The sequence below is a fragment of the Brassica napus genome, chromosome C5 (assembly GCF_020379485.1).
Source record: "Brassica napus cultivar Da-Ae chromosome C5, Da-Ae, whole genome shotgun sequence".
NCBI classification, from domain to species: Eukaryota; Viridiplantae; Streptophyta; class Magnoliopsida; order Brassicales; family Brassicaceae; genus Brassica; species Brassica napus.
The window spans coordinates 43,753,053-43,776,612 of NC_063448.1; the positions used below are offsets into that span (position 1 = coordinate 43,753,053).

General features: G+C 35.5%; 3 protein-coding genes across 3 annotated transcripts; 1 reads left to right on the top strand and 2 right to left on the bottom strand.

The window, feature by feature from the left end:
* Nucleotides 1-8,297: 8,297 nt before the first annotated feature.
* Nucleotides 8,298-9,405, bottom strand: LOC106384813 (F-box protein At3g49510-like). Its single transcript, XM_013824723.1, has 2 exons — nucleotides 9,267-9,405; nucleotides 8,298-9,220 (listed from the first exon to the last, which is right to left on the bottom strand). Exons 1-2 carry the CDS (start codon nucleotides 9,403-9,405, stop codon nucleotides 8,298-8,300), a joined length of 1,062 nt encoding a protein of 353 aa, XP_013680177.1.
* A 2,293-nt stretch (nucleotides 9,406-11,698) lies between these two features.
* On the top strand, nucleotides 11,699-12,730 carry LOC125587286. The gene has a single exon (XM_048757518.1). The coding sequence runs from the start codon at nucleotides 11,699-11,701 to the stop codon at nucleotides 12,728-12,730; it is 1,032 nt and encodes a 343-aa protein (XP_048613475.1).
* A 9,112-nt stretch (nucleotides 12,731-21,842) lies between these two features.
* On the bottom strand, nucleotides 21,843-23,019 carry LOC106374010 (putative F-box protein At5g51000). Its single transcript, XM_013814115.2, has 2 exons — nucleotides 22,474-23,019; nucleotides 21,843-22,367 (listed from the first exon to the last, which is right to left on the bottom strand). Exons 1-2 carry the CDS (start codon nucleotides 23,017-23,019, stop codon nucleotides 21,843-21,845), a joined length of 1,071 nt encoding a protein of 356 aa, XP_013669569.2.
* Between the last annotated feature and the right edge of the window lie 541 nt (nucleotides 23,020-23,560).

Genomic DNA, 23,560 nt, shown 5'->3' on the forward strand with positions numbered 1-23,560 from the left:
AAAAAAAAAATCACCTTATATATTGGGTAAATAATCCGGTTAGCTTTAAAAGTACATTGGTAAACTTTAAGGTTTGGTCCGGTTTAGACGACTTATTCTGGCTGATAATGTACAACAGACGACTTAATATTTAGTCGTATGTTTTCAGACGACAAAATATTAAGTCGTCCTAGACCCTAAAATGAACCCTTAAACTAAAATGACTAGATTAACTAACTAACCACGTTATAAAATCAAATTATACTTAAATAGTGTTTACTATACACAGAAATGAACACGCATAAGTAATTTTAAAAATTTTCAAAAACGGTTTTAATGATTTCCAAAATCTAACCCTAAGAACACATACAATACTACAATATATGTTGATGAAACATAAACTAAAGAATATCATGACTCACTACTTTCACTCATCTATGCTGAAAACAATTGAAATTTGTTATATCTTAATTTATACCTCCTAAGACATATGTTAATTACATAATTCCCATTTTTCACTTATCAAAATATTTTTTACAAAATTTTTAAATTATGTTTAAGACTAACTGTCCAGACGACTTTCAGTTAAGTCGTCTGGACGACTTATTTTCAAGTCGTCTAAACAGACGACTTGCGAAGGGTAGAAACGTAAAAAAAATTCCATTTTTTTGTTTGGTCACAAGGGGATAGTCGTAATTTCAATAGCCTTTTAGGTTACTTTTGCCTTTGACCCAAGTTGAGGTATTGTTTTGGGTTTGACTCCAAGTTTTGAGTCACACTTGGCAATTCTCTCGTAAAATAACTGTTGTAATTTGTCGTTCTGGACTTCCTCGAGATCGACGCTCACTAAACAAACCCTAGAATCACACACCACAGTATCGTTAGCTGCTTTACCACGGTGCTTCTTTGTAAAGATTTCATCTTTATACAAACTGTTCCATTGTTTGCAAGTGGATAGCACCGCTCGTTGACATGTTAACGGAACCCTAGAGAGTATCTCCTCTATCAAATCTTGTGAAAGGTCAGAGATTCTTGTCATTGTTTGAAGCAAAAAAAAAAAAAAAACTAGGATTGTTCTTTAACTTGCCCAGTAATCCTTTTATAGGAAAAAACTTAGTTACTATTATGCGTTTCAAAACTTCTTTCTTTTTTTTTGACTAATTCTGCTTCAAAACTTCCTTCTCTAATATGGTTTCTAAAGTTAATTTAAGGTCAAAATTTTACATGATTTTAAAATTATGTAAAGTTGACTTGTTGCTACCAAAAAATGGAAATTTTTATCTGATATTTTTGTCAAGAAAAAAAGAGGAACCAGATCACTAATATAAATTTTTTTTTTTGATAAAGATCACGAATATTTGGTTATTTTTATTTAACACTTTGTTATGTACAAAAACTATAAAACTTAAGAGGTTAAACAGTTTTTCAGTAGTCGTTGTCCTCTACTTCTTCTCTAAGCAAGTAATCAATATAAATCTAAGCAGAATCTCAAAAAGGCATCAAACTACATCACCTTTTCATTCTATAGAACTCCTTTCTGCTTTATCCTTCATCATCTCTTTCAAGATTGGTTATTGCAGTTGCATGTTGTCTCCGCTTGCCACATAACCTTTATATTGAAAAACAAAAACAAAAAATGACTAGTTTGAGAATTGGGCTCCATGACTCTCTTTGCTCATAAAGCATAGATTTGTTTCAGTTGTTATATGGTTAGTTAAGTTCTTGGGCATGTAGCAAGAACCCCAGGAAAGACTAACATGTGTAGTAGATGCAGCACACCGTCGCCTACTTTGTCTGACAAGCTCACCGTCGCCTAATTTAAGGTCAAAATTTTACATGATTTTAAAATTATGTAAAGTTGACTTGTTGCTACTAAAAAATGGAAATTTTTATCTGATATTTTTGTCAAGAAAAAAAGAGGAACCAGATCACGAATATTTTTTTTTTTGATAAAGATCACGAATATTTGGTTATTTTTATTTAACACTTTGTTATTTTAATGAAACCATTTCAAGAACCCATCTAAGCATGAGGCCACCAAATGAATGCCCACAATAAAAAAAACACTTTGCATCTTCAATTTTGTTACTTCTTCAGACCTCATAGAAAACGATGTTTACAAATATTTTTTTCACTGTAAATATCATTCATCAACAAGGAACAAAAGATAGTACAATGTTGAAATACTAAGCAGGCGGGACCCAAACCAAGTTCCCTGAGACTAATCCTAAACATAGGGAGGCAGATGAGATTTGAAACTGAAAAACATAAAACAGTATACTAAACACAATCTAAAGAAGCAGTGACTATCATTCAAAACCCACAAACGGCCAAGACGATGATCAAAGAAGCGAGGCCTGGAACAAAGGAGACATCCAGCAGAAACAACACAAGGAAGCAACGAACCTCTTGCTTGACATAACTTCGGTTCACACAGCCTAAAGCTTCAGCAGGAGACTCCAAAGCTAAAAGCTCATGCACCTTAGATAAAATGACCGGAGAATTTAGGCTGCTTAAATTCTCCGGTCATTTTATCAATGTTCATGATGAAATTTTATGTTGGTATTTGTTTGTATAAAGTCTCTGACAAACAAATGTCTTTACAAAGACAATCTTGTTTACAAAGACAAATAAATGTCTTTGTAAAGACAGCAGAAGAGACACCATAGACTTGACTGAAAACAAGACACCCAAGATCCCCAACTATATCCAATGTATGGTTTAACAAAACATAAATTTTTCTCGACAAACCACAAATCACACTACAAAATCATTTTTTCTCCTCAGAGCAACCAAATAGAAAAAATAATTTAGATAAAATATTAAAATTAATCTGATTAAAAGTCAACTATAGTTAAATTAAAATGTTTATTTTAGTCATTTTATTAACAGATGTATCTATAGATGAAGATAAAAGTTAAAAAGAAAAGAGCAAACAAACGTAGCTATATCCAAATGATTTTATGAATGCACAACGAAAATTCAAACGAACCAATATCCAGATCTAAATAGAGTGCCTCGAGTGCACAGATGTACAAACGAAGAGCACCCTACTTAACTAGAAATTGCACTATATCACCTTTATGGTGGAAGCAATGGAGCATAACCCAATCCCTTCAAGATTATATTCGAGAACCCAATCACAAAGTTAAGCTCCAAAGATAAAAGAAACATAAATATTTATTTATATCGGATATATATACATATATATATATATATATATATATATATATATATATATATATACATGGTTTGTAATTCTTGCTAGATTAGACAGGATATAAGAAAAGAAGAGAAGAGAAGATGCTTGTTCATATCCGAGGGCATTACTGCTCTGTTTTTAACTTCCAATACAAGCAACCACAGGAGCTAGATAACAACAACAAAAATGCATATGAAACTACCATTTTAATAATGTTTGTTGCACCTTGCAGGCTAAATTGAGTCTAGATTAGGATGACAAGAATTGTTGGAAATAACACCCAGAAATTGGTTCGCAATAATACATGAGCTAGATATATATAACAAAAAGAGATATGATACTTGACAGATATCAAAGTCTTTTTGCTATTAAAAATGTACTACTATTCTACAAGAGAGCAAGATTTATTCCACAAGAATCAACTATAAAGTAATAGGCTGAATGATTATTTTAGAATGAATGTACAACATATATATATATTACACTAGACGTAGGGCATTTGAGCTAAGATATTTTGAGTATCTACTTTCTATATCTACACGCCCCCGCAAGATCAAGGCAGGTTTCTGACGCCAATCTTGGAACAGAGTTCTTGGAACCGCAAGCAAGATGGTTTTGTTAGGGCATCCGCCAACTGATCCGTCGTCGAGACATGAGAGACACGCAGAGCACCAGATTGGACATGAGCTCGTATGAAGTGATAATCTAAGGCAACATGTTTCATTCTGGTGTGAAACACAAGATTAGCACAAAGATACGTAGCTCCGACATTATCGCAATATATAACAGGTGAAGAGGTGACTGGTATGTGAAGTTCTTTCATGAGTGAGCAGACCCACATGAGTTCGGAAGCTGTGTTTGCAACTGAGCGGTACTCGGCCTCTGTTGAGGATCTTGCCACACCTGATTGCTTCTTCGCAGACCAAGATATCCGTGTAGTTCCAATATATATGATGTAGGCGTTGGTGGAGATGTAATCATCGGGATCACCGGCCCAGTCCGCATCAGAGTACGCATGAAGTGTCGGAGGTGAGTCTCGGCGTATCCAGATACCATTCTTTGGGGTACCTGCAAGGTAGCGGAGAACACATTTAGCTGCTTGCCAATGATCTTCGGTGGGTTGATGCATAAACTGCGAGAGCTTATTAACAGCATAAGCGATGTCCGGCCTCGTGAATGCTAAGTACTGCAAGCTTCCCACAACTTGTCTATAATCAGTTGGGTTGAGTAGAGGCGTGCCTGACTTGAGAGTCAACTTTGGATGTGTGGCTAAAGGCGTAGAGACTGTCTTCGCATTCAGCATATTTGTCTTGGCCAGCAAGTCTTGAATATATTTATTTTGCATGAGATGAAGACCCTTTGATGTCCGTGTTGCCTCAATACCCAAGAAATACGAAATGTGCCCAAGATCTTTGATCGAAAACCGTTTAGCCAACATTGTGATGAACTGATTAACCAAGGAGATAATACTTCCTGTGACCACAATATCATCGACATAGACAAGGATATAGACCAGATGTTGTCCATGACTATAAGTAAAGAGGGAAGTATCAGCAACCGAATTTCGAAAACCAGCAGCCAACAGAGTTCGTTTCAGTGCCTCATACCAAGCTCTTGGGGCCTGTTTAAGCCCATAGAGAGCTTTTCGCAGACGACAGACATGATGAGGCCGGTCCTTATCAACGAAACCAGGTGGTTGAGATACATATACCTCATCCTGAAGAGTTCCTTGAAGGAAAGCATTATTGACGTCGAGTTGTCTGATCGTCCAATCATTACGGACTGCATGTTCCAGAACCAAGCGGACCGTAGTTAACTTGATTACTGGACTGAAAGTCTCCGCATAGTCAATACCATATCGCTGATTAAATCCACGAGCAACAATCCTCGATTTATGCCTGTCAATTTCACCATTAGGAAGATACTTTAGAGTAAAAATCCACTTAGTATCAATCACATTCTGATTTGGAGCCGGTGGAACCAAATCATAAGTATGATTCCGTGTAATAGCATCAAACTCAAGAGACATTGAGTTGCGCCATTTTCGATCTCGCAAAGCTTGATTCACGGTAGTTGGGATAATGGGACGGGTTTGGACATTGAGAGAAAATTTGGTTTTGGGTTTGGTGATATTGTTTTTGGAACGGGTTCTCATGAAGTGTTGGTTAGGAGGAGCTGGCGGAGCAGGATTTTGGCTATGGGTTTCTGACTGTGAAGGTGAGTTTGGTGGTTGGGGTGCATTTGTGGGAGCTGGTTCACTGGGAAGGTTTGGATTTGTGGTTTCGGTATCTGTAGGTAAAGGGTGAGGAAACATACCTGTTGATTTTTCCGAGCCCATCTGGTCTCCACGAGTTGGATCAGAGCTCGGGATAGACGGACTCGCATTGTCTGGCGAAGCTAAGGAGTTCGTCGGAGACAATGACTGCTGCAGATTCTGGTGTTGGACAGAGCACGGTGGCACGATGGAACGAGTCTGACCGAGTGGTACCACTATGGTTTCGGGATTTGAGCTAGCTGGATGTTCAGGTTCCGAGGGAGGGTGAGATGGGGCTGGAGGAGATGTTTTCGTACGGAAAGGGAATGTATCTTCAAGGAACTGAACATGTCTGGAGGAGTAGAGTCTTTGTGTCCTTTGATCCAAGCAAAGATATGAGCTCTGCGTCAAGGAGTAACCAAGAAACACACATGGAATTGATCGCACATCGAGCTTGTTTTGTGCATACGGTCGCAACCATGGGAAACAAAGAGACCCAAACACACGAAGTTTCTGATAGTTTGGCTGTTGACCAAAGAGCTTCGCGTACGGAGAGACGTTTTGCGTGACCGGAGATGGGATACGGTTGATCAGATATACAGCGGCTGCAAAAGCAAACGGCCAGTAGGATTTCGGAACTGCCGATTTCCCAAGGAGAGTCAATCCAGTTTCAACAATATGGCGATGCTTCCGTTCAGAGATACCGTTGTGCTCGGGTGTGTGAGGTGGTGAGGTAAGATGGGAGATTCCATGGGCAGCAAGAAAGGACCGTAGACCAATATATTCCCCGCCATTATCAGAGTAAAGTGTCACAATTCTGGTCTTGAATCTGTTTTCTACGAGGGCTTTGAAGGCAATGAAGGTTTCTCGAACTTGAGATTTTTGTTTGAGAGGATAAAGCCAAGTATAACGGGTAAAATGATCTACAAAAATGAGGTAGTATTTGTAGTGATCTGATGACACAATCGGAGATGTCCAGACATCACTATAGAGGTATTGGAGTGGTTTGTCGGATTTTATGGTGTTTGTGTGGAAGGGAAGTTTGTGGGATTTATTGGTAAGGCAATCAATGCAAGAAAACTGTTTTATTGAATCAGAAATGGGTAATGAAAATTGCGAAACAACGGTTTTTAAAATAGGTAAAGATGGATGACCAAGTCTTGAGTGCCACGAAGAATGTGATGTTCTTGGTGATGGTGAGGCGAGGTAGGTGGTGATTTTGGTAGGTGGAAGTGGCCACTCGTTGAGATCGTTCTTAGTTTTGCCTTGGAGCAATCGCGCCCCCGTACTGAGATCCTTCACCTGAAAATGAGCGGGAAAGAATTCAACCGTTACTTGGTTAGAATTGCATAAACGGTAAACAGAAACAAGGTTTTTGTGGAGATTAGGAACGTATAAAACATCACGTAAAGGAAAAGAATGAGAAGGTGTGGGAAGTATAGCGGAACCAATATGCGAGATCGAAAGACCGGTACCATCTGCAATGGTGACTTCTTCACCGCCATTGTGGCTGATGAAGCGCAAGGTTGTTGAGGTCAGTCGTCAGGTGGTGAGTGGCGCCGCTATCCAAGATCCAATTGTTTGGATTGTACTAAGGCGAAGTCGCAAGGTTCGCACGCGGTTCCAGGAAGCAAGGCTGTTGGACTGACCGGAGGAAGAGCCAAAGCTCTGAAGCTGTGAGCAACGCTGGGCACTATGTCCAAAAATGCCACACAGTTGACACTTTCCTTGATAGCCACAGGATTGACGGTTGTCAGGACGTGGAGAGTAGTTCTGTTGGGGTTGCCAGGTTGTGTTGCGATTGTTGTTGTACTTGTTGGAGCCTCCATAGCGCTGCTGATTGCGGTTGTTGTTGCTCTGCTTGTTGCCATTGTATGTCACTGCATTCGCCGAAACAGGAACCGGAGAAGCAACCACAGCCGTCTTCAGCTTGACCTCATGGTTGAGAAGACGTTCATGAACCTCCGTGAGAGTTGGTGGTGTATCCCGCCCTTCAATCTGATCAATGACCACTTTGTACTTCTCTGGAAGACCTTCAATCACATACTCAATTTGATCTCCATGATCCAGAGGTTTACCGAGTAAAGCAATTTGATCAAACCGAGTCGTCAGTCCAAGCAGGTAGTCATCAATGGACTTTTCTTCCTTCTTCCAGTGTTTGAGTTGCTGTCACAACTGTTTGAAGTGAGCTCGGCTCGGCTTTGCGTACGTCGAGGACAGGGTTGTCCAGATCTCATTCGCAGTTTGCGCAACAGAGAGGAGAGGCTGGAGTGTTGTCGAGATCGCTCCAAGAAGAGCCGAGTAGATTAGACGATCTTGACGTTTCCATACGAGAAACAGCGGATTCGTGGAGGAAACGCCGTCGTTGTCAATGGTGGGTGGTGGGATCTCAACAGAGCCATCGAGATGCCCCGCAAGATTGTACCCATCGAACAATGCATGAACCTGGCGACTCCACATGATATAGTTTGTGGAGTTTAGCTTAGTCACATTTGTCATATTGACATTAGTGATGGTTCTTGAGTCGGAAACGTTGATAGTTTCACTCTGATTGGCCGGAGATACAGACATGGTGATGAAAGAAGAAATGAAGAAGCGGAAGAGATGAAGAAGATGATGGTGGCCGAAAAATTTTCAGAAGGCGTATTAGGTTTTCCTTAGCTCTGATACCATATAAGGTAATAGGCTGAATGATTATTTTAGAATAAATGTACAACATATATATATTACACTAGACGTAGGGCATTTGAGCTAAGATATTTTGAGTATCTACTTTCTATATCTACATCAACTTTAGTTTCAAATCAGCAGAACATTAATTTTTCAAAAACAAAAAAAATAATCTAGTACTTTCCTTTTGCCTCATGCATCTACTGGACCTTTAGGAATCTGCACCGAACTCGGAACATAAGAGCACATAACTCGCCAACCTGTAGATTTTACGAGAGCAAGTTTGAAGTAATTATCCTCTCCAATCACGTAAGCTCTACCGAAGTCATTCTCACAGATCAATGCCACTTTCTTTTCCTCGTCGACGAAGAAAATCCCATGCCGAAGAAACATCCAAAACGCTGCACTGGACTCGAGCGGCTTCACATCAAATTTCAAGAATCTTGTCCATGTCACATCATCGGCCTCAATATTTGTTGTTATCCGTATCTCAATCTCATATGCATCCACGCGGTGAATTAACACTGCAAGCTGCTCTTCTCTAACAGCAGATAGAATCACAGAGTCTCTATTACGAGGGTAAGAATTAGAGTAAGATTGCAGATCAAGACAATGTCTAAATCTCTCACTTGTAAAATCAAAACAAATTAAAAAATCTCTCATCTCTGCTTTTCTATTCTGAGCAACAATGTAAGTATTTCCTTTCAAAGTCAAGCCCATCTGATAATAATCCTCCATTATCCAGTCAGGCGTGACTTCAAGAGCCCTCCATGAATCAGATTTAAGATCGTATATATCACACTCAACAGTACGGAAGTGATTCAGAAACCTCAAGATTTTGTGGTTGTTGCTGTTGTCGTATCCGACACAATACTTATAACTACCCGAGATGTTTAATTTTTTTCTGGGTTTGATCTGCCTGACTTGTCCCAAATACGGGTTGCATACCACGGGCAAACCGATTCTGGGAAGGCAAAACAATAGGCCATCCCAATGATAAACATGATCAGATACCGTGATCTGGTTAAATTGACCTATTGGCTTAGTAGATAGCTCAACGAAGCCACGTTTTTGCTTACGGAGTCCCTGGAGATCAACGCTCGCTAAAAAAAACCCTAGAATCACACACCATGATCAGCATGGTATCGTTAGCTGCTTTACCCAGGTGCTTCTTTGTAAAGCTTTCATCTTTATATAAACCGTTCCACTGTTTGCAAGTGGATCTCACCCGAGATGTTAACTGAACCCTAGAGAGTATCTCCTCTATAAGATCTTGTGAAAGATCAGATATTTTTGTCATTGTTTCAAGCAAAAAAAAAATTTAGGGTTTTTCTTTAACTTGCCCAGTAATCTTTTTATAGAGACAAATAATTAGTTACGTTACTGTTTATGCGTCACAAAGAAGCATATAAAAATCCTTTTCCTTCTCAATAAAAAAGTTAGTTTAAAGTAAACATGAAAATTGATACCTGTTATAAACCATTTAGTGATCGACTCATTTATCAGCCCGTGTAGCAAGACAGGCCAAGCCCATCCGCAGGATTATACTGGCGTCTATCTACTCTTGTGTTTATCTACATTATAGTTGGTGTTTATCTTACGTATTGCTAGTCATTATCTAGTTAGGAATAAGTACGATCTCATGTCGATCCAGTACTTAGACCGTCATTACCATATGTATATAAAGACCAGTTGGTCGACCTAATAATACACACAAGTTCCCCTCTTCATTCACAACACGTTATCAGCACGACCTTGTCTCTAAACCCTTCCAAAAATCCACCACCCATAAATCAGAAACCAAACGATCTCTTGCTATTTTCCGGCGACTCCTAAAGCTCTTCCAGTCGCCTCCTTTTCTCTCTGTCAGCAACCAGCAACAACTCTCTCTCCTCACAGACCGTTCAACTCATCACAAAAGGTTCAGGTATCTTCAGAAAACTCAAAACAAAACCAAAAAGGATTTAAATCCTCAGTCGCATACATACAACTACATCTAGCCGTATGTAGGCCGGGTACTTATTATCCGAGATCCGGACTCGATCCGAGATCCGCTCCGGATCCGCTCCGGATCCGCTCCGAAAATAGGATATCCGGGGTGCCCGGATCCGAATCCGGATAGTAAAATCTTGGATCCGTGCAAACCGAATCCGGATCCGGATATCTTAATTTTTAGGTCCGGATATCCGGATCCGGCCCGTATTTTTAAAATACATTAAATTTTTATATTTTATTAATATTTATATTTGATATATTAATATTTATACATGAATTAATCTTATAATATTATATTTTAGTTTTTACAATATTATAAACATATATAAATATATTTATAAATATTTAATTTATGTATTATATTAAAAAAAAATTGTATTTTTTGTTAAAAAAATTATTTTTATTTATTTTGACGGATCCGGATCCGGATCCGGATCCGGATATCCGCGGATAATAGAACATCGAGACGGATATCCGAAACCCGGATATCCGGAAACCACGAATCCGGATCCGGATATTAAATCCACAGATCCGACGGATCCGGATTACCCTAAATTTCCCGGATATCCGGATCCGTCCCAGGGCTAGCCGTATGTCTTTGCAGAATAAAATCTAAAACCCTAATCAATTTTTTCAAAGCTTAAATCTCGTCTTGTTTCACCCTGTTTAAGCTTGTTTGATTTTTTTTAATCTTCCTGATGTGAGTTAATTGCTAGAACCTTTTAGGTTGACAATTACACCAATTTTTTTACATATCCGACTGCTGCATCAACTTAATCTGATTGTTTGCTTGCATTAGAAACTTGTTCTTGAATGTTTAAAGTCTTTCTCTGATATGTTGAAATCGACTAGAACCTGTCTCAAATTTGAAAGAATTTTTTTTAATTTTTTTAAGATAAATCCGATTTTTCTTATAGATAAATCTGAATTTTTTTAAATATAAATCCGATTTTTTTTGATAAATCCGACTGAAAACAATATATTATATATTTTAATTTGATTTTCCTATTTTTTTAAAAACCTTATATCTTTATCTTAAATAAAAAAAAAAAGGATTTTCAGCATTTATCAGAAAATATCGATTTTTTTTCCTAATCCTACTAGGAATAGGAATTGCTAGTATTTATCTGAAAATAAATAAATTTCGGATTATTACTGATATACTAGCATTATCAAATCATTATATTTAATCTGATAAATATCGAAAAATAATAAAAGTAAGAAATGATTGTATTTTTTTTGAAAATGTATACTAATCTGATTTCATGCATGGATTTAACTTTATCTGGATTTTGTATAGGTTTAACTCTACCTTCCTGCATATCACATGAAATCATCTGATTAGGATAGATCATTCACACTGATTAGTTTACTTTCATGTCGAAAATTGATAAAACTGATCAGATTTCATGCAATGGATTTAACTTTATCCTAGATGTATAGGTTTAACTTTACCTTCCTGCATATACATGAAATCGTTTGGATCATTGAAAAAAAAATATTGTTATTTACTTGCATTGCTTGTACCCGACTGAAAGAGTATGTGAATGATCCGATTATTTTCTTACTAATGGGGATAAACTACAAATATTTTTCAGATGTCAAAGATTGCGAATCTTGATTTCAGTGCTTTGAAAAGCAATGGTGACAACTACCTGGAATGGGCGCTTGATGCAAAGATCATGCTGCGATCAAAAGATCTTGGTGACACAATCACCGAAGACAACAATTCCAGTGACAAAGACAAGTATAGAGCTATCTACATGATACGCCACCATCTCCAAGAGAACTTGAAAACTCAGTACATGACCATGGAAAATCCATATGACCTTTGGATCGCTTTACAGCGAAGATATGACCACCAGAAAACGGTGTTGCTTCCAAAGGCTCAATATGATTGGAAACACATAAGGTTCTTGGACTACAAATCAGTAGACGAGTACAACTCAGTCCTGTTCAGAATTGTGTCCTTGTTAAGGTTATGTGGTGAAAAAGTAACCGAGGAAGAGATGCTTAATAAAACTCTCTCCACGTTTCCTCAAACCAACATGGTATTGCAACAGCAGTACAGAGAGAGGAATTTCGCCACATATACTGAGTTGATAGAATGTCTCTTGTTGGCTGAAGCTAACAACGAACTGTTATTGAAAAACAGTGAGATGAGACCTCCTGGTACAGCTCCATTACCCGACATCTCTAAGCTGGCTATAGAGCCAAAGAAAGAGAGTAACCTTGTCCAACACAATGACCATCCCGGTCCAAACCGTGGAAGAAGTCAAGGACGAGGTCGTGGTTCTTTTAAAGCACACGGGCGAGGACGTGGTCGCGGTACCACACCCGGCTTTAGCCGTGGTCGTGGCCGAGGCCGTAGTGTGTCTTTTAAACCACAGATCAAAGCTGATCGATGCCACAGATGTGGTATGGGTAATCATTGGGCAAAGAATTGCCGAACTCCTAAGCATTTGTGTGAGCTTTACATGGAGAGCTTAAAAAGAAACCCGGAAGCTAACATGGTTCGAGACCCGGGATATGATGATGATGATGATGACTTGGAAGACGTCCATGATCACCAGCACGAGTCAGACAAAGTTGATCACATGGAGTTTGAAACTTCAGACATACTGAAATAAGGAATTAAAATTCCATATCGTTTTTTTTATTGTTTTCCCCTGGATTTGGTGTTCTTTAAGATTGTTTATCAGTGTTTGGCTTTGGATTTAACTTTATCCTTATGAATGAATAATTTTTTTTTCATTTCTCATATGCCTAAGAATTAGATCATTAAAGATACCATCTCTGAAAATTTTATTATTGTTCATTAACTTTATGATTATTGTTTTTGAAGAATGAAAAGTGGAATGGATACAATCGTGGTGGACAGTGGCACCAGCCACACCATTTTGAGAGACAAACGATTTTTCATACATCTCACACATAAGGTAGCTAACATCACCACTATAGCTGGCACGGCTAGCTTAATTGAAGGCTATGGCCACGCCAATATCTTATTGCCAAAAGGTACACATCTTGAGATTGAAGATGCTTTGTACTCACCTAGCTCAAACAGAAGTCTATTGAGCTTTAAAGACATAAGACTGAATGGTTTCCACATCGAAACAATGGGTGAAGGAAGTAAAGAATTCCTACAGATTTATAAAATCACCCAAGGCAATAAGAAAGTCTTTGAGACTATACCTGCGTGTGGGACTGGTCTTTATTATGCCCAGACCAGTCTTGTTGAGGCTAATGCCGTCTTGAATAAAGAATTCAAAGAAGAGTTCACTCTTTGGCACAATCGGCTGGGACACCCCGGTTCGAACATGATGCGAAAACTCATATCAAATTCAAATGGTCACAGTTTGAAAACAAAAAGAGTTATCCCTAAGAATATCACATGTGAAGCATGCTCACAAGGGAAACTAATTACTAAGCCATCACGTACCAAAGTGAATAAGGAAGTGACAAATTTCCTAGAAAGAATACAAGTTGATATTTGTGGACCAATACACCCACCCTGTGGGACATTTAGATATTTTATGGTCCTGATTGATGCATCCACAAGATGGTCACATGTTTGTCTCCTATCAACTCGTAATCTAGCACTTGCAAGATTGCTGGCTCAGATAATAAGACTGAGAGCACATTTTCCAGATTTTCCATTAAAGACTATACGTCTAGACAATGCAAGTGAATTCACTTCCCAAGCTTTTAATGACTATTGTATGTCCATGGGGGTAAGTGTGGAGCATTCTGTAGCACATGTCCATACTCAGAATGGCCTGGCTGAATCCTTTATAAAACGGATCCAGCTGATTGCCCGGCCACTCTTAATGAATACCAAACTCCCAGTATCAGCTTGGGGACATGCAGTACTACATGCAGCTGAGCTAATTCGCATCAGGCCATCTAGTGAGCACAAATACTCGCCATCCCAACTACTAACGGGTCATGAGCCAGATATATCCCATCTAAGAGTTTTTGGATGTGCCGTCCAAGTGCCTATAGCACCACCACAGAGAACAAAGATGGGACCTCAGAGGAGGATGGGAGTATATGTTGGATACGATTCCCCTTCTATTATTAAGTACCTAGAGCCAACAACAGGTGATTTGTTTAAGGCCAGGTTCGCGGATTGTCATTTTGATGAATCCCAGTATCCAGCATTAGGGGGAGATTATGGTAAGCTGGTACAGGATATAAAATGGAATCAAACATCCTTAACATGGCAGGATCCTCGGACTAGAGATTGTGATCTAGAAGTCCGGAAGATTATACATCTTCAAGAGCTAGCTAACAGATTGCCAGATTCCTTTGCTGACCCAAATAGAGTAACCAAGTCATACATACCAGCTGCAAATGCACCAATAAGACTTGATGTCCGTGATGGACATAATCAGGCTGCTACTACGTCTAAACCACAATTGAAACGTGGTAGACCAGTAGGTTCCAAAGACAAAGAAGTTCGGAAAAGAAAGAGTGCAAAGAAATCCGACAAAGTGGAAACTCTAGACATGGAAAAGGAAACTCATGTACCACCAAAAGATACTTGGGACGCTAAGAATCAAGGTAATGAAGTTCCTGACAATAATGAGATCTCAATAAATTATGTCATGTCTGGAAGGAAATGGAACAGAAAACATGTCGACATGAATGATATATTTGCTTATAATGTAGCAGTCGAATTGATGGATAATAAGGATCTAGAACCCACATCTATACTAGAATGTATGCAACGACCAGATTGGTTGAAATGGAAAGAAGCCATTAATGTGGAGTTAGAATCACTGAAAAAGAGAGGAGTGTTTGGACAGATCATCCGGACACCTCACAACATAAAACCAGTGGGATACAAATGGGTTTTTGTGAGAAAAAGAAATGAGAAAGGAGAAGTTGTGAGATATAAAGCACGACTTGTTGCACAAGGATTCTCACAAAGACCAGGAATAGATTATGAGGAAACTTATTCCCCTGTGGTGGATGCTACGACCTTAAGATTTCTAATAAGTCTGGCTGTAAGAGAAGGTCTTGATATGCGGTTAATGGATGTTGTAACTGCCTACTTATATGGTCCACTGGATAATGAGATATACATGAAAATTCCAGATGGTATTGAATTGAAAAACAAAGAGAGTTCTCGAGAACAACATTGTATCAGATTGAACAAGTCTCTTTATGGATTAAAGCAATCAGGTCGAATGTAGTACAATAGACTGTCCGAATATCTCCTGAAAGAAGGATACAAAAACGACCAGATCTGCCCATGCATATTCATAAAGAAGTTCAATAAGGGTTTTGTAATCATTGCAGTATATGTAGATGATTTAAATATCCTAGGAACCTCTGGAGAAATTTCCCAAACTGTTGAATATCTCAAGAAAGAATTCGAGATGAAAGATCTTGGAAAAACAAAGTTTTGTTTGGGATTGCAACTTGAGTATATGAAAGATGGAATTCTTGTGCATCAAAAGACATACAGAAAAAGTACTCAAAAGATTTAATATGGACCAGTCTCACCCATTGACTAGCCCCATGGTCGTGAGAAGTCTTGGTCCGGACACTGACCCATTTGGTCCGAAGAAGAAAAATGAGGAAGTCCTTGGTCCCGAAGTGTCTTATCTCAGTGCCATAGGAGCTCTGATGTATTTAGCTGGCCACACACGACCAGACATCAGCTTTGCTGTGAACTTACTTTCTAGGTTCAGCTCCTATCCGACCCAAAGGCACTGGAACGGGATTAAACATATACTTCGTTACCTACAAGGAACGAAAGACTTGGGTCTTATGTTTACTGACAAATCTAAGGAAGATTTAGTTGGTTTTGCTGATGCAGGTTATCTCTCTGATCCACATTATGCTAGATCTCAGACTGGTTATGTTTTTACACACGGTGGGACAGCTATATCCTGGCGGTCCATGAAGCAGACCATGGCAGCCACATCCTCTAACCACGCAGAAATATTAGCCATGCATGAAGCCAGCCGTGAGAGTGTATGGATGAGATCCATGACACAGCATATTCGTACCACTTGTGGTATGATCAAAGGAAAGGATCCACCGACCATCCTATACGAGGATAACACAGCATGCATCGCACAGCTTAAGGATGGATACATTAAAGGAGATAGGACGAAACATATTCTTCCTAAGTTCTTCTTTACACACGAGCTTCAGAAGGCAGGAGAGGTCCAAGTATTGCAAGTCCGTTCGAGTGAGAATTCAGCCGACCTCTTCACCAAGTCACTACCAACCTCAACGTTCAAGAAGCTCATATGGAAGATAGGCATGCGTCGACTGAAGGATCTTCGGTGATGCATTCATCAGGGGGAGTTCATGTGTTGTACTCTTTTTCCTGTCTTGTTTTCCCTTTTACCACATTGGGTTTTGGGTTTGTCAAGAGAGGTTTTAATGAGGCAACATCCAAAGCATGAATGAACCTTGACCGGATGTGTCGATCAAGGGGGAGTGTTATAAACCATTTAGTGATCGACCCATTTATCAGCCCGTGTAGCAAGACGGGCCAAGCCCATCCGCAGGATCATACTGGCGCCTATCTACTCTTGTGTTTATCTACATTATAGTTGGTGTTTATCTTACGTATTGCTAGTCATTATCTAGTTAGGGATAAGTACGATCTCATGTCGATCCAGTACTTAGACCGTCATTACCATATGTATATAAAGACCAGTTAGTCGACCTAATAATACACACAAGTTCCCCTTTTCATTCACAACACTTATCCCTGCCAGCAACCGTCTAGGGTTTTTCTTTAACTTGCCCAGTAATCTTTTTATAGAGACAAATAATTAGTTACGTTACTATTTATGCGTCACAAAGAGGCATACAAAAATCCTTTTCCTTCTCAATAAAAAATTTAGTTTAAAGTAAACATGAAAACTGATACCAACAAAGTGGTAGTTTAAGGAATTTTTCATCAAAAAAATTCCAAGTCCTTCGTAAATATGGTTTAAGAAGTTAATCTTCTCAAATCTTCTTCACAAACACTTTCACTATAAAAATGACATATCATAACAATTATGACATGATTTGTGACTAAATGTGACATTGACATATATATTTATGTAATTTATATTTGTGATAAGATTTTTGAAATACGATAATAACTCTCTATTTATATTAATAATCAAATATAAAACTTGAAAATAATGCAATATTATATATATATATATATATATAATTTTACAAAATTTTGAAAATCCAAAATAATTACAGTTTTATGCGTTTATGCAAATTTTATTTTCTTAATTAAATACTTCAAATTTTAATACCATTATATCCTTTTAATATATAAAAAAACACTTAATTATTATTTCAATTTATTTTTCTTAATAATACATTTTGAATCAATTTTTTATTAATTTTATATAATTTTATATGATATATTTTAACCAAAATAAAACATAACATAAAATTAGTCGTGACATGAACATATACATTTATATAGTTTTTTACTTAAGATATAATATTTGAAATATTGTAATTACTCATATATCAAACTAAATTAATCAATAAAATATAACACTAAAAAATGTAATAATATACACATAAAATATTTTAATAAAATTTTGAACATACAATTTAATTATACTTTTCTTAATTGTATGCAATTTTCTGTTCTTTAAAGTTCATACTTTGAATTTTAATACATACAATTTTTTTTAATGAAATTTTAAATTTATTGATCTATCATGTAAAGAAGAGACATTTACAAAAGAATCAAGCTATAGAAGACCTATGCTTAAACTATGACATATCTCTATAATGTTATTTGAGAAGTCAGTTTCATATGTGTCGCACTCACGTTAATTCTCACAATGGTTTATTACATTTTTAACTTTAGTGAATTAATATTATTTTTAATTGCAGATATCAAAATTTATATTTTAGTTTTTATGAATATTTTATTTTCTTAAATAAAAAGGGAAAATATCTATATATTTTCAAAATATATATAAACTATTTTTATTTTCGCTTTCAATATACATATATATATATATAATCATATCAATATCATAAAGAAATTTAATATCGAAAGGCAATATCTTAAAAGTAAAAATACATAAAGATTTGTTATATTTAAAACACGGAATTTGACAATAAGAAATTTCATTTTATATAAATCTCAATTTCATAAACTATTTGACTAATTGCCATTACTAATATTGTCTATTTATATTTTCATTTTTCTTAAAAAAATTTTACAACATCATATACCGTTAAGGAATTTAGTATCAAAAATAATCTTAAAACAGAAATATAGTGCTTTTTGATATTTCAACATGTGATTTTAAACAAAATCAATTTCCTTTTATACAAGTCTTACTTTCATAAAAAAATTTGGATACTTTTTTTGTTTAAGAACATTTTTTTACGATTGTTAATATATAACGTTAGTTAAATATTTTTCATTTAAAATGTAATAATTCTTTTCATAAAAAAAAAGTCAATTTAGTAACTAAATCAGTATTTACTTTATTACAGTAAATAAAGTTCATTTCTCTTAATTATAAATTTTCTAAAATAATATTTAATTTTTGATAGTTATTCAATCGCTTATTTTAAACAAATTCTCTCACAATTTCATACAATTTTTATATTCATAATTATAGATTCTTTAAGCCTAATACTATGTGAATGTTTCAATATCTATAAAAATAAACCAGTAATTATCTCAAATTCATTTCCATTAGCAAATTGTTTTCCTATGAATGTGGTATTTAATAAGAGTAATTAGCTTACTATTAAATTCTAAAACTTTAATGATCAATGTGTTTTAAAAAAATCTCAATTTGATTCACTTGTACAACTTCTGATCAAAACTTCAACCTTTTCTCATAAATTTAAGCCAAAACAAGATATATCAATTTATAAATACATATTTAGAAATCTGAGAAAATAAAATTAATTATATATAATCTGATTTAGTATAACTAAAATTCAATTGGAAAATATATACAACTCAACATACCAAAAATAACTTAGCCGATTCAAATTATTATATCCAAAATCAAATATTTAATTAAGATAACGAAATAAAGTGATTTAAAACAGTATTAGATTTTTTTGTTTCTAATATATAAAATACAAAATAAATTAAGCTTATCAATCCATAGAAATAAAAAAGTTAACCAATTACAATGATTTTATTATTTTGTAAATGTTTGTATATCGTAAAAACGAAAAAATTGTATTTACAAAAAATGGAAAGCAAATATATTTTATGAAAATAAATTTTATATAATGTGATTTCATAAAAAGGAAAGTTCACAAAAAAAACAGTTTTGATGTTAAAAAATAACGTCTTTAATATATATTTGAAGTTAATGAAAAAATTATTTATATCAGTGTATTTTCTCAGATTATTTCAAAAATTAATTTAAAGAGCATATAAAATATTGATTATGAACAAAACATATTTTATAATTTCAACTATTGAGATGTTATTCATTTTTGCATAATTATGTTTTTGTTAAATTTTTCATTTTGATGTACATTTTCTATATAATTTTGTCTATCAAACTACATAAAAAAAAAATTTACAAACTTTAATCAAACCTACCACTAAAATTCTGTAAGACTTAATATTTTTATTTTTAGTTTGGTTTTAAAATTTTATATATTTGTATAACATAATATGCATATATTAAGAATACATAAACTAATATAGATTTTTATGGTTAAGATTATTTAGAATATTTTTAATGTATATATGCATCTAAAGTATAAAGTTAAAATTTACAAAACAAATTGTAAAATACTAATATCCATTCATAAGTTTTGAAAAAAAATTCGGTAATATTATTCTATAAGACTTCGTACTTATCATCATTTTATTTTTCTGATATTTTAACAAATTCACAGAATATAAAATTATAAAAAATATTTTACGAAAGTATATATACATATTTAAGACAAAGAACTGAACTAATACAATAAATAAAATTAATCAAATTTAGTTTACCTAGAATCAAATGTAATTGTGTTTCGATTTGAAGAAGTGTAACTAAATATAACCAGTAAAATGAGTAACTTAAACAATCTAAATTGGTATGCCCAAAATAAAATTCTAAATGAAAAAAAAAACAAAATTAATCAAAAGTTTTATAGTTAAACTTAGAGAAGTAAATACAATCAATATACCCAAAGAAGAACAAAATCGACTCAATATTATATATTCAAATAACATATATAATCAAAATAATAACAATATTTAAAATAAGTCATACATTTAAATTAAAAAAAATAATTATGATTGTGATATTAATATTAATAATTTTATAATACATTTATTTGTGAATATTTATATCTGTGCATGAGCACGAGAAAATCACCTAGTACTGAAATAAAAAGAAAAAAAAACTCTGAATTGCGACTCTTCTCAATTAAATCCTTGACCTGAAACCATCACTGTAATAAGCCAGCATTATGTTTCTCATCGCCTTATCAATAATTTGTGAAGCTGATCCACAGTTGTCCAGTGCCCATGAAGTGTCCTTATATTCCTTTCTCTCGAGACATGATAAATGGTCATTTGATAAACCATCTTGATTAGAATGGAGTCAAGCCGATGCAGTTTGTTCCTTTCAATTTGATGTTTTCTTATAGTTATACATCTTTGTTATCAAATTTCTTCTTAATTTTTTACAACTTGATTTAATATATTTTAATCAAAATGACTAGATAAAAACATTTCCCAAAGTTATAGTTTTAAATATATAAATATATATAATGTAAATATAACATAAACAAAATTGATTATTATAAATTAATTTTACTAAAATTTGTCAAATTAAAATGAAATTAAAATATTATTAAAGAAATAATAAATTATACTTATCAGTTTTTTAATTATAAAATAATTAGTTTGATTTAAAATAAATTAAAACTAAAATATTATTAAAGAAATAATAAATAGGCAATCTCCCAAAAAGAACCAAACCTGAGCTCCCGCCCCTAGATATATGGGTGGTATGTAATTCTTGCTAGATTTGAAGGACATGAAAAAAAAAGAGAAGTTGTCTGTCCATTTTCAAATGGCATTCTTGTTATGTTTTTAACTTCCAATACAAGCAACCACATGAGCTAGACAACAACAACAGCAGCTACCAAAATGCATATGAAACTATCAATTTAATAATGTTGTTGCACCTTGTAGTCTGACTTGAGTCTAGATTAGGATGACAAATAACACACATCAATTGGATCTCAATAACACAAGAGCTAAATATATATATAACAAAAAGAAATAAGACTCGACAGATATCAAAGTCTTTTTTGCACATTAAAAATGTACTACTTGTATGTATCTTCTACAAGAGAGCAAGAATCACTCGACAAGAATCAAGTTTAATTTCAAATCAGTAAAACAATGTTTAAGTCTTGTTACATAGGGACAATGTGACCAGTCTTGTTAAAAAAAACAAAAATTGAATGAATGACAATGTACCTGAACGCCCACCTCTATTAGAGACAATGAACCAATCTTGTTCAAAAACAAAAACGAATGACAAATGACTAATAATCCCGTACTTTCCTTTTTTTTTTTTTTTGAATTTTAAGGAATTCAGGGTTTCCCCAAAGGCTTTCTAGGCCCAAAGGACTAATCCCCCTCCTGGCGCTGACGAACTCCATGTAATAATGCCCCAGTGGCCCGAGAGAATTGTTTGCAGCGTGAGGCTTCGAACCCGGGCGTATTGGCACCATGGGCACCTCAACCACGAAATTCTAACCACTCGCCCAACTCAGTCGGGTTTCCGTACTTTCCTTTTGCCTGGTGCATGTACTGGACCTCTGAATTTGCACCGAACTTGGAACATAAGAGCACACAAGTGGCCAACATTGAGATTCTCCGAGAGCCACTCTTGCGAAGTAATTATCCTCTCCAATCACGTATGCTCTGTTGCAGTTATAATTATCCCAAATCAATGCCACTTTCTTATTCTTGTCGACGAAGAAACTCCCACACGGAGGAAACCTCCAAGATATTTCAACGAAAGGCTTCACATCAACTTTCAAGAAACTTGTCCATGTCACCTCATTGGCCGCCTCAATCTTTGTTGTAATCTGTATCTCAAACTCATATGTATCAACTCGGTGATATAACACTGCAAGCCGTTCTTCTCCTACAGTAGATAGAATCACGGCGTCCCTGTAAAATAACACTGCAAGCTGTTCTTCTCTAACAACAGATAGAATCACAGAGTCTCCACTACGAGAGTTAGCATCCAGATCAAGACAACGTCTAAATCTCTGACGTAAAATCAAAACAGATTAAAGATGGTCTCATCTCTAATTTCCTTAAAGACAAGCCCTGGGGATGATCCGGTATAATCCAGTCAGCAGTGAGATGAAGAACCCTCCATGAATCAGATTTAAAATTGAATATTTCGTGCTCAACAGTAGTACCATTGTAATGATACAAAAACCTCAAGATTTTGTGGTTGTTCTTGTTGCTGTATCCCATACAATACCTATACCTACCCGAGATGGTCAATTGTTTTCTGGGTTTGATCCACCTGACTTGTCCCAAATACGGGTTCCATACCACGGGATCAGACTTCACCATACCGTTTTTGGGAAGGGATAACAATAATCCATCATCATCAGATACCATGATATGGTTAAGTTGACCTATTAGCTTTTTGGATAGCTCAACTAAGCCTTGTTTTCTCTTAAGGACTCCCTGGAGATCGACCCTCACTAAACGAACCCTGGAATCATACACCATGATCTCCATGGTATCGTGAGCTGCTTTACCACGGTGCTTCTTTGTAAAACTTTCATCTTTATAAAAACCGTTCCATTGTTTGCAAGTGGATGTAGCCGCTCGCTGAGAAGTTAACGGAACCCTAGAGAGTATCTCCTCTATCAAATCTTGTGAAAGATTCGAGATTCTTGTCATTGTTTCAAGCAAAAAGAGAATTAGGTTTTTCTTGGAAAACTTACCAGTAATCTTTTTACTAGACTTTCAAAAATGAAACCCATCTTGTTAGTTCGCCGATGATAATTATATATATTGCTTATAAAAAAGGGAAGTTTACTCAAATATTACATACAATTGACTAGAACCATACACAATCTTTTTTTTATTACTACTATTTTTTTATACCAAGCGTGCTTTTTTTTACGTTATGAAAAAAACGTATTTACAAGAATGTCATTACTTTTTAATGCCACGTAATCAAAAACCCCGCGCCACGTAGGAATTCGGTTATGTGTTTTCATTAAGTCAGCAGTAAAGCGCTATATACGTCGTTATGGCTGAGTTATTGCTACGTGGCGGCTGAATTAAACAACGCGGCTGACTTAAGAGAAAATGACAGACTTAAGAACATAAATCAGCCGTTAGTTACAGTTGATTTACATAAATGTGGCTGATTTATGGGATAACGGTTGACTTACGTACACAAGTTACGGCTGACTTATACATCGGCGGTTTGATT

Bases quoted from the DNA above. Each gene is read 5' to 3' on its own strand.
- LOC106384813 (XM_013824723.1), bottom strand. From the start codon at position 9,405: ATGACAAAAATATCTGATCTTTCACAAGATCTTATAGAGGAGATACTC. The intron at 9,221-9,266 runs GTAAAGCAGCTA...GTGTGATTCTAG, and splicing joins CTTTACAAAGAAGCACCTGG to GGTTTTTTTTAGCGAGCGTT.
- LOC125587286 (XM_048757518.1), top strand. From the start codon at position 11,699: ATGTCAAAGATTGCGAATCTTGATTTCAGTGCTTTGAAAAGCAATGGT.
- LOC106374010 (XM_013814115.2), bottom strand. From the start codon at position 23,019: ATGACAAGAATCTCGAATCTTTCACAAGATTTGATAGAGGAGATACTC. The intron at 22,368-22,473 runs GTTCTTCATCTC...ATTTTACGTCAG, and splicing joins TTAAATCTGATTCATGGAGG to AGATTTAGACGTTGTCTTGA.